The 10,655-nt window shown below is 35.5% G+C and overlaps 1 protein-coding gene across 1 annotated transcript; it reads left to right on the top strand.

The window, feature by feature from the left end:
• The first annotated feature begins 688 nt into the window (after positions 1–688).
• LOC127164255 (gastrula zinc finger protein XlCGF49.1) lies at positions 689–6,551 on the top strand. The gene is made up of 3 exons (XM_051108099.1): positions 689–760; positions 1,764–1,915; positions 4,488–6,551. Exons 2-3 carry the CDS (start codon positions 1,831–1,833, stop codon positions 4,934–4,936), a joined length of 534 nt encoding a protein of 177 aa, XP_050964056.1. The 5' UTR covers positions 689–760; positions 1,764–1,830; the 3' UTR covers positions 4,937–6,551.
• Positions 6,552–10,655: the final 4,104 nt, after the last annotated feature.

The following is a 10,655-nucleotide window of genomic DNA, read 5'->3' as shown; positions in this document are numbered from 1 at the left end:
TTCATCTCCAAACATCAGGAATGACTGAAAGACTGTTTGCTGGAGTTATTTTTGTATTTATTTTATTTTAGTGTCTAATTCTTACAGACTTTGTCAAAATGGACAATCAGTTGATAACAAACAAAATGTATTATTTATTATTATTATTATTATTATTATTATTATTATTATTATTATTAATTAACACATCACAGCACATTTGCTATGGGCTGGCCTGGAAAAGAAAGGGGCAGTCTGTGTCAGACTGTGTTTTATAAACAAACTGCTCTTTCGCAGATTGGCTCTGTGTCAATCTATCGAGAGCCACTAAAAAAATCTGCTGAAACACAGCATGTGTCAGAACACTATCAACACTATCATATTATATAAAACATTCAAATAATAGAAAATATATGTGTGTGTGGATATAAACCCTTTAAGTAACACTGAGATTATATATTTTTTTCTTGACAATCCCACTGTCTGCATTTTAATAATGATTTCTACACCTAAACATTAAAGTTCTGTCTTTTAGTCAGAATCTCACACTTTTTCATTTGTAGTTCATAATATGTTCAACACATCATTGGACAACATGTATTTGACCAAGTAATAAAATTGTAAAAATGTATTTCACCAAGAAATCAACTTTAAACTCTGGCATTTAAAATAGCATTTTTATAGACAGTAATGTGATGACATGCTTTTATTTTGGTCTGGAGATGTGACGTCATAAAGCTGCGCCACTCTCCTGCATCTGGGGTGATTCGGATAAAGAAAGGTTTGTGTTTTTAAGCATTTAAAGTGTTTAAATCAATGCAACCTGTTTGGGAAATTTCATAGTTTACAGGCAACATAAAATGACTTAATTATTGATTAACTAAACATTGTGATGCTTTATCTAACAGTAATAAACGTTATTTTTATGAGTAAACAGCACTCGGACATGAGTAACAGAAACGGTGCGTGTCATTTAGCTTCATATGTAGTGAATCAGTTTGTCGTAAAGACGAGTTCGGTCCCTGGCAAGTAGTGATGAGAGAAACGGAGCTCTATTAAACTCCGAGTTAATTGAATCAATTGCTTCGCAAAATGATTCAGTGATTCGACGCGCAAATGCAACTAACACAAACATGCAACGACAACTTTTACAAACCAGCAGCAATGTTTTTGTGAAAACGTAATCTACTAAATATAAATATAATACTAATAAGTATTAAATGGACAGAAAATAATAATAGTAATAAAGATAGAAATAATTATAATTAGGGTTGCCAACTTCAGAAAAGTTCATTTTAATATGTTTTGACTGCTGTCATTTCTACACTTTATTAAAGCTTATTTCAGACATGAAATTCTGAAAAATACACATTTCAGCATCAGAATAATCTCTCTGCTGGTCATCACTCATAAACATCTAAAACATTTTAATTAGTTTACATGGTTATTAAAATAAAACTAAAATAACCTGCAGGGAATATTCTGAGAAGGTTCTCTTTAGGTTATAAAACAAGAAAAAACACACAGGGAAATGTTCTTATTTGTTTTCCGAAAATAACCAAATATCTGAGTTTGTTGGGTATGGTGTATCCCTGTGAATACAGGACCGCTTCTTTGATGCCTTAAATATGGTCCAATTGTATTTTATACAGAACAGTTGGTAATCCTAATCTAATACCAGCTGACTGACTCACAGTGCAGTAACTAGGGAGCTAATTGAGATTCACTTGAATATTTAGTTTAGATTTAATTTTCTTTCTGTTAATTATTCTCATCTTAAACAGGACGAAGTGTCCAGACACACAGAAAAACCCCTGGTAAAGCAGATCCACGTGACACACTATTGTAAAGATGGCGTTTATTAAAGAGGAGAATGAAGACGTGAGGATTGAAGAAACATTCAGAGTCAAACACGAAGATACTGAGGAACAAACAGGTTGGTTTTCATTCTCAAAGCTGAACTCACTCATTTGATCCTAATTAAAATGTCCAGCTCTACAGAAATGAATGATGTTTTTGAAGAATGTCATACGGTTTTATTTGTCATGGAGTGACCCAATCATGCTGACCAGACAAACGGAAAAAACACACACAAAAGGTCAAAATGACCAAAATGAAACACAATATTAATGTTTTAAAGTATGACATACATAAGGTCCACACTACAGTAGCTATATGCTTGCTGGAAGCAGTCTCGCTGAGGTCAGGGATGATCGATCTGCCCTGAGTTCACAGGTCACATGTCTGACTTCAAACACCATTATTTCCAAGTAGGAGGTGGGAGAGGCGCTCACACGATAGTTGATTGACATGAGTGTTTTACCTCAGATCAGCTGTAACAGTTTGCCCTCTTTGTTTCGATGCTGGAGCAGGGATGTAAGTTAGACAAGAATATCTCTGATTGAGCGATTGAGGTGTTGTGTTGCTGGATGTAATAATGAACGTAGTGGTCGTTATTTACTCCCGACATCTGAGCCGCTGAAGATGCAGTGGATTACGTTTGTTTGTGAAGGGAATGCACCTCCCGATCTACATATATCCGTCTATGTTCACACGAATCGTTCGTGATCCAGCTTCACTTACAGCAGAAGTGAGTATAAGGTTTTTTAAATGAATATTTGTGATCGCCTTTCCTAATAATGTGCTAGTTAGCAAGTTTAGCGGCTAAACGCAGCTAAATAAGTGAACAGGGGCGGGGCGAGCAGAGCTCATTTGCATTTAAAGCAGCCTCGACCAGAATGAGATGATTTTTGCAGAGCTGATTTTGGCAAGGTAAAAAGGGTGTTGTTTTACACAACCAATGAGAATTTTTAACCAAAGTATATTATAGACTTTTCATTAAGAATCATATCAGCTTGTGGAAAATGGGTATCTGATGACCCCTTTAAAATCCTTCATCACTGGAATAACATTATTCCAATAATTTCAAAATTATACAATAATTTCATTTTAAATCAGTGTTACTCCCCAACACTAATTCTAATTTAAATAATTTATTGAGACTTTTAAATTTCAGTTACTGTGCACATCAAGAACAATTCATTGTGCTCTATACTCCAGTGTTGGGATCAAACAGATATCTGGTAGAAAGTAACATGATTTAAAAACAGCACTAAACTCCAGCAAGATATTAAGTTCTTTTATGCAAAACCATTGATTTTTATCTACAGATCAAGTGTAATAATAGGAACAATCATCTTAAAGAGTTTCATCGTCTTGACTGTCTTAATTGAATGTGACACACAGTTTGAATGCTGAATGGAGGATGACAGACGGCTGCAGCAGAGAGGAGAGTTTATTTAAATTTATGGTGCTTTTACTTTGTGCTTTTTGTGAGGGTTTAATAACAGAGAATAGTTACAACATTAATGCACAATATTGGATTTGGATCAGTCTCGTCTGACCAATACCGATCAGACAGAATAGGGCTGTATCATACTGCCCAGAGTACAGACCAAGAGCCGAGGAATCTTAAGTTCTTAAATACTAGCAAAGAAATACATTGACAGTTTGTTAAAATACTTACTGATGTCTATGGAAGTGGCAATAATGATCCTCACAAATATAATCTGACAACATGTTTTATTGATATCAAATACAGGTTGGTGTAGGTAACTATAAAGTTTACTCTACTCTTCTCCCAGTTCACCAGAGACTTTAATGTCTTTCGGGAGGAGAGGATGCATTTATGTGTTCAGCTCTGATTAAGTTTGAACTAACATGGCAGCGCCCGTCACCCGTCATAGATCAACTAACATGGTCATTCTAAAAGTGTTACCTAATTAAACTACATTAATACATTGCTTACTTGCACATATTTGAGAATCAGAATATCAGAGATTTCATGATCAGTAGTTCTATACTTGTTTCTTTTTTTCTTTTTTTTTTTTGTAAAACTTTGATGTGCTCCCATCTTGACTAGGTCTCCCTGGAAGAAGATTGTGATCTCAATGGGATCTTCCTGGTTACATAAAGGATAATTTTTTTTTTTTTTTAAATCAGCAATAACCTGTACTAAAGGACACAAAGTGTAAAAATGCATTATTGGCATAACATGAGCTCTAATGATAATGTCCCTCAAAGTCAGCTTATACTAGGAGAAAAGCAGAGAACCTAATACTGAGCCCTGATGCACTCCATACTTGTGTATGATGAAATGTCTGTTTGTTTACACAAAGCATTAGCAGTCGGATAGATATGAGAAACCTAAACCATGCTTATTGACATGAAAGGCAGATTCAGGACTGGACAATAACAGTGGTTTTTAATCCTGGTCCTGGGGACCCACCGCTTTGTATGTTTAATGAGCGGGTGATCTGAATCAGGTTTGTCAAATAAGGGAGGCAAACAAAATGAGCAGAATGGTGGGTCCCTAAGACCAGGAGTGACTGGTTTAATTATCCCAGTTTTGTTGAAAAATGTTGGTTTTAATGTTTTAATACTTTTGTCATGGTTTTTGTGTCTGTTGCCTTTAGCCAGTAACTTGTATTTGTCTTTTTTCACTTTAGACCTGATGGCGCTAAAAGAAGAGAGGCATGAACTGACAAAGATAGAAGAGAAAGATCAATATGAGAGAACTGATTTCATGAATGTGGAAACATCCGTACAGACCCAAACAACTTCATCACAAATAAAAGTTCAGAAGACCGAATCTAACAGTGACTTCACCTGCCATCAATGTGGAAAGAGTTTCAATCAAAAATATAACCTTAAAAACCACATAAAAAAAGTTCATGCTGGAGAGAAGCCTTATACCTGCAATCTGTGTGGAAAGAGCTTCACATATAAAGCAACCCTTGATTCACACATGAAAACTCACACTGGAGAGAGTCCTTACATCTGTGAACCGTGTGGGAAGAGCTTCTCACATAAATCAACCCTTAACGCCCATATTAGAAATCACACAGGAGAGAGACCCTTCACCTGCAACATGTGTGAGAAGAGCTTCTCAAAGTAATCTTAACGATCACATGAAAACTCACACAGGAGAGAAGCCTTTCATGTGTGCTCAGTGTGGAAAATGTTTTACACGTGAAATAACCCTTACTTACCACACGAGGCTTCACTCAAAGGAGTTTAATTGTCATCAGTGTGGACAGAGATTCCCAGACAAGAGACGCCTTACCTGGCATGAAAAAAAGTCATTCCCGAGAGACATGTTTCACGTGCCATGACTGTGGACAGAGTTTCAGATTTACATATAAAAAAGACCTGAAAAGTCATTTGCAAACACATTCTGGAAAGAAACCGCAGTGCTCTGCCAATGAAAAGAAGTTTATAAATGTGTGAAAATTAATTAAGCTTTAATTGCATATCTGTGTGAAATTAAAGCTACGTTCACACCACAGCTGAATGTGGCACCTTCATGACCAATTTGAATTTTTCACATTTTTATAAATTTGACTTTCTTTTTTTTCTTGTTTAATAAATATGAACTGCTGTGGCAACATCTCACCATCTGTTATAGTTTAGTTTTACTTCAAATTTTGGTTTGTCCCTAGACACACCTTTGTAAATATAAAACTCATCTTTGAAACTTTGCAAATTTTTACATTCACCAATGTCAAAATTAAATGTCATTTTTATATGTGTTATTATTATTAGATCAGATGATGTTAATTGTAAAGTGCATTAGTTATGAAACTCAGTTGTAAAGGCAGAAAATAGTGTGATTATCCAGCTCAATTCAGTTCAAGCTTTTGTTGTTATCTGACAGTGTCAATGCAGCCTAATTGATCAATTCAGAATATTGTTTTTTAAACCTTAACTGACCCACCCGAAGGAAACAATGGCAGGAAACACAAACTCAGGTGACAGTAGTGGAGAAGAAAACAGACTCATTTGATTTAAGATTCAAGGCTGCATCCTAAGTCAGACTTTGTGGACCGATAACTAAAATTTGTCAAGTTTTCCTTGTATAACCTTGTATATATTTCCTTGTTTATGCTTTGTATAACCAGGGGTTAATTTAGGATTGAACCCAACAGAGCTGAGCTCCTCGCTTAATATGCAAACAGGTTTATCCAACCTGGAGCTCAGCTACTGTCCTTCAGTATCACTGTGGATAACTCTCTACTTTTTTAATCTAATTAAAGCTGTGGTCATTAAACATCAGTAGGGTTGATATGTGTGTCTAAATATGAAGAATAGTGTATTTTACTCACTTTGCCCAGTTGCCGTAACTAAATTATTTTAATTTCCTGCTATGATATTTGTGATCTTACATGGCAAAAAATGTCAGTTTCTGATCAATATTTTCAGGCATTTTGACTGGTATGTATTCTCAAACAGCACTGTTTCAAGCACTAAAGTGAAAAAGTGTTCTTGGCACTCAGAATTTGCTCCTTTACCCACTGAGTACAATCAAATAAAGACCCATTATAAACCCAAATATTTGTTAATGAACAATCAAATCACTATTGTGATGTTTCAGGTTCTGTGCTTTGCCACATTAGCGATCACTTTAGAAGCATCTGACAGAACATTACTAGAAAATTCAACAGCAACATCTCCAGAATTAAAATGTTATTTTCTCTTGACAGTAAATATAAACTTTATTCCAAATCAATATTTTACAATCATTACAATATTAGTCAACCAATACCTTATTTGACATTCATCAAAACTATACTAAACTAACCAAACCATTGACTGTTCAGATGTTATTGTGTTATATTAATCATCTCTTAACTACACTGTAAAAAAAACAAAAACAATTTTGAGTCAACTTAAAATAATCTGTAACCTGGCTGCCTTAAAATTTTAAGTTCAGTCAACTCAAAATAAGTTTATTCAACTTTAAATTTTAAATTATACTAAGTGACAACTTAGATATTTAAGTTGAATCAACTTAAAATTTTAAGGCAGCTGGGTTACTTACCCATCTGTTAAGTTTAGCAAACACAAATATCTAAGTTGTTACTTAGTACAACTTAACATTTCAGGTTGACTAAACTTATTTTAATTGACTGAACTTAAAATTTTAAGGCAGCAGGGTAACACATTATTTTAAGCTGACTCAACAAATTGTGTGTTTTTTTATTTTTTACAGTGTAGGTCACATGTAAAGCTCTGGGTAAATGATATTGTATATGAACAATCAGTTCATGTGTTCAAGTGTTGCTGCAGGATAAACAGCAGGAATAAAGATCTGACCAACTTTGACAAAGGCAAATCGTTGTGGCCAGACAAGTATGTCAGAGCATCTCTGTGTGTCAATCTCAGTTATTAGCATTAAAAATTGACCAAGAGTAGAGGAGGGACAAACCACATCTTTACAATATGAATATAAATTCTGCCTTAATACTGGATTAAAGACTTTCTTTTAGATCGTCCACAGTAAGTGTTTATAAATGGCATATTTTCAAATGAATTGGTTTAAATGCAGGGGCACCACTTTTATTTTCAATATATACCAGTGAGCTACAAATTAAGAGTAACAGCTGATCTTGGTGCTACTTTTTTTCAAAGAGTCAAATACTGAGTGAGCAGACTTAAAAATATTGTGGCTCTTCAAGACTGATGTAAACGTAGTGCTTTTTCAATGTAAGGAAAATGAAGGAGAAAAGGAATTTTTAATGTTAATCCTAATGAATAACGTGTTGAGGAAAGTTAAATGATCAGGCTGCTGAGACTGTACAAAGTTTTGAATATATGGGGACATGTTTGGATACAGCGTTGAGTTTTGATGAAAATGTTGGTAGCATTGTTAGGAAACCAGTTCAAAGGCTGTTTCTAATGCAGAAACCTAGGAGTTTTGATTTTAGGCTACTTTGTTCTGAAAATGGAATATAAAAGCCATGTTGAGAGCATTTTAATATCACAGCTTTGTATGAAAATGCATGGTATGGAATGAAAGTGAGGAATGAGAATAAGCTACACAGGACAGTAAGAGGGGTGAAAAAATAGGATACAAGCAAACACATCTTGATAAACTGTTAGATGGCAATACAAAAACACTATTGTAAGTCCCACCAGTGGCACTTAGAATATTGAATGGAATTATTTTTTTTGTTTGTATGATTGTGATTCAGGGCAGTCATGGTCTACTGGTTAGAGTTGGACTTGTAGCCTGAAGGTCACAGGTTCAAATCTCAGTATTGGCAAGAATTGTAGATGAGAGGAGTGAATTAACAGCATTCTTTTCCATCCTCAATACCCACGATTGATGTGCCCTTAGGCAAGGCACCGAACACCTAATTGACTATTATTTCCTGGTTTTAGACAATCCAGCTCTGTCATTTCCATTAAACTGTCAAAGTCAGCTGTGAAGATGTCTTTCCACACTTACTGCCTTCAGGATTTACAAGTTACAGCACTCACAGCAGCCCTACTCTTTGTATTTATTATTTTCTCGCAGTCTGCAGATTAATGATGACGTAATTATTTTTGACTCCTCTTATAGCGGCACCTATAATTAAAAGAAAAAATAATTAAAAGGTTAGGTATTGGAAATACGCGAGCAAAAAAATAAAAATTGGATAATAGAAAGCGCAAAGGCGGTGCTCAAAAGACCAGAATTATAAGAAAACTCTAGAAACTCTAGAAAACTCCAGGGCTGAAAACGAGTCCCACTGGAAACCTTGTTATCCCACACAGATATTGCTGATACTTTTTAGATTTAGAATTAAATACATTGTTGAAAGACTATTTGTAGTGAAGTGTGATTATATTTTTCACGTTCCCATTTCAAGATTTTGGAAAATGCAGCAGTAAACCAACAATAAAGTCATGACTGGAATGTCTGGATGCCTGTTTTTGCTTTGGTAGTCGTCATATCCACTGCTGCTCTGAGCTCTGGATCAACTGCTGTCCATGGTGCTGAAGATCCACAGCTTCACATCATTACAAGTCAAATTAAGAATCCAGTCAGACCTGTAGCCTCTTTGATAGAGACAAGCAGTTAGATTCCTCAGACTGATCACTGGTGATTTTTAATTTAGTTGAAATCCTGTTTTGCAGAAATATATACTATTTTCTCTGTGGTTTGGTGTAGCAAAAGTCAACACTAAAGACACTAAAAACACTTAACAGACACAAAAATCTAATCTGCTAATTGTTGGTTATCCCAAAGCCATACATATTCATACTAAAAGCCAAAAAACTGTCAACAATTTTGATAGAATCAGGACTTTAACTTGTGCAATGATTGGTGGGAGCAAACATACCTCTATTAAACACAAACATCTCAAAGTTTTAGTAACAGCACTTTTAGGCTGTTATAGAGGAAACACAAATGCTGCACCTGAACTGGCATTTAGATGTATTTACCTACTGTGTAATGCAGGACATAAATGCATTTAACCTGCAATAACAAATGCATGAGTAATGTTGTAATATTTTAATCTTAAAACGTTGAATGCTGATATTTGAAATTACTTTTTAAAAATAAAAAAGGTACTTTAAATGTGGAATTACAACCACCAGTAGATGTCAGCGAGTCATTGCGATCAAACTGAATCATTTAAACAGTTGATTCATTCAGGAACGAAACACCATCATGTTGTTTAGAGATGCAAAACAGTGCTGTGGCTGTGTTTGAAATGATTTTTGTTGGCGAAATAGAACAAAAATAGGCGATATGGTGTCTAAAACATGAGTCTCTTAATGTTAACTTCCAGTTTATTGAACTGTTGTATAAAATCAATGTCACATTTGTGATTTTTGCAACAAAAAAAAAGAAAAGAAAAAGAAAAATGGCACTTTTCGTGTGATATTAACTATATTAAATGATATAAGCAATGATTTAAGCGCTCATACCTCTTCTTATAATCAATGAAGCTGTCCATACACTGTATGATAAATAAATCTCTTACTTGGATACATAGTTCATACATCTGCACTTGTACATTGCTTTTGATGAGGGAATTCGCGAGTTTCAGTCTGAACAAAACTCCAAGTTTCAGCAGTTCTTATTCTGAACACCTCTGATTGGTGACTGCTTCCGGCTTTGCTGCTGTTCGGACGCTTTTGCTTACCGCTCTGCGCTTTCCTCCCTGTATATATACTTTTCTCAGACTTTTCTAAGATTTTAACCTCAGCAGATCAGCACAGTGCTCAAACAACACATTTTTGGCACAAACACTAAATTAAAAACTTTTCGTAACTGGAATAATACTACGAAAAAGGAGACTCTTTGCCTCCCACTGCCAGCAGTTTACATTCCATAGACGGGAAAACACAGCTGCCTACTTTCAACAGACGAGAAAGAAAATGCCTCTTCAGCCTCTTCTGAAATCTACTTGCTGCACAAACTGCCACAGACTTCTACAAAGGATTGTGGTTCTTGAAACAAAGTTACTTGCTGGACTTCCAAAACAGGCGGAACACTCAGCAGACCGTCGTCACGGACCCCCTCAGCATACAGCCGGTGAGTCCTGTCAACCTAGTGAATCTCAACAGTTTATAAGTGTAGAGGAACAAGCCGAAACTAATCGACACACTAATCGATGGCACAAACAGGGAGCGAGACCTAAAGGCACTCGAGACATCAGATTGTCACGAGTGTCTCGTATTGCTGCGGTAGCATCCTCTACCCCAGATATGGCTATGACAAGGCTTGCAAAAACTGGTATTTTACCACCTCCTATACAGCTTGAGAACAGATTTGAAGCACTAATGAATGTGGGTGAGGAATCCCCAAATGTGATTGAACATGGATCGTATGAGCCAGCAGC

This window comes from Labeo rohita, chromosome 4 (assembly GCF_022985175.1).
Source record: "Labeo rohita strain BAU-BD-2019 chromosome 4, IGBB_LRoh.1.0, whole genome shotgun sequence".
Lineage (NCBI taxonomy): Eukaryota > Metazoa > Chordata > Actinopteri > Cypriniformes > Cyprinidae > Labeo > Labeo rohita.
The sequence above is the reverse complement of the archived record's forward strand: the minus strand, read 5'-3'. Positions and strand labels throughout refer to the sequence as shown.

What these genes read in the sequence shown, in the direction of transcription:
- LOC127164255 (XM_051108099.1), top strand. Translation starts at nt 1,831, where the DNA reads ATGGCGTTTATTAAAGAGGAGAATGAAGACGTGAGGATTGAAGAAACA. An exon ending in AGATACTGAGGAACAAACAG is followed by an intron (nt 1,916 to 4,487) that starts GTTGGTTTTCAT and finishes TTTTCACTTTAG; the next exon opens with ACCTGATGGCGCTAAAAGAA.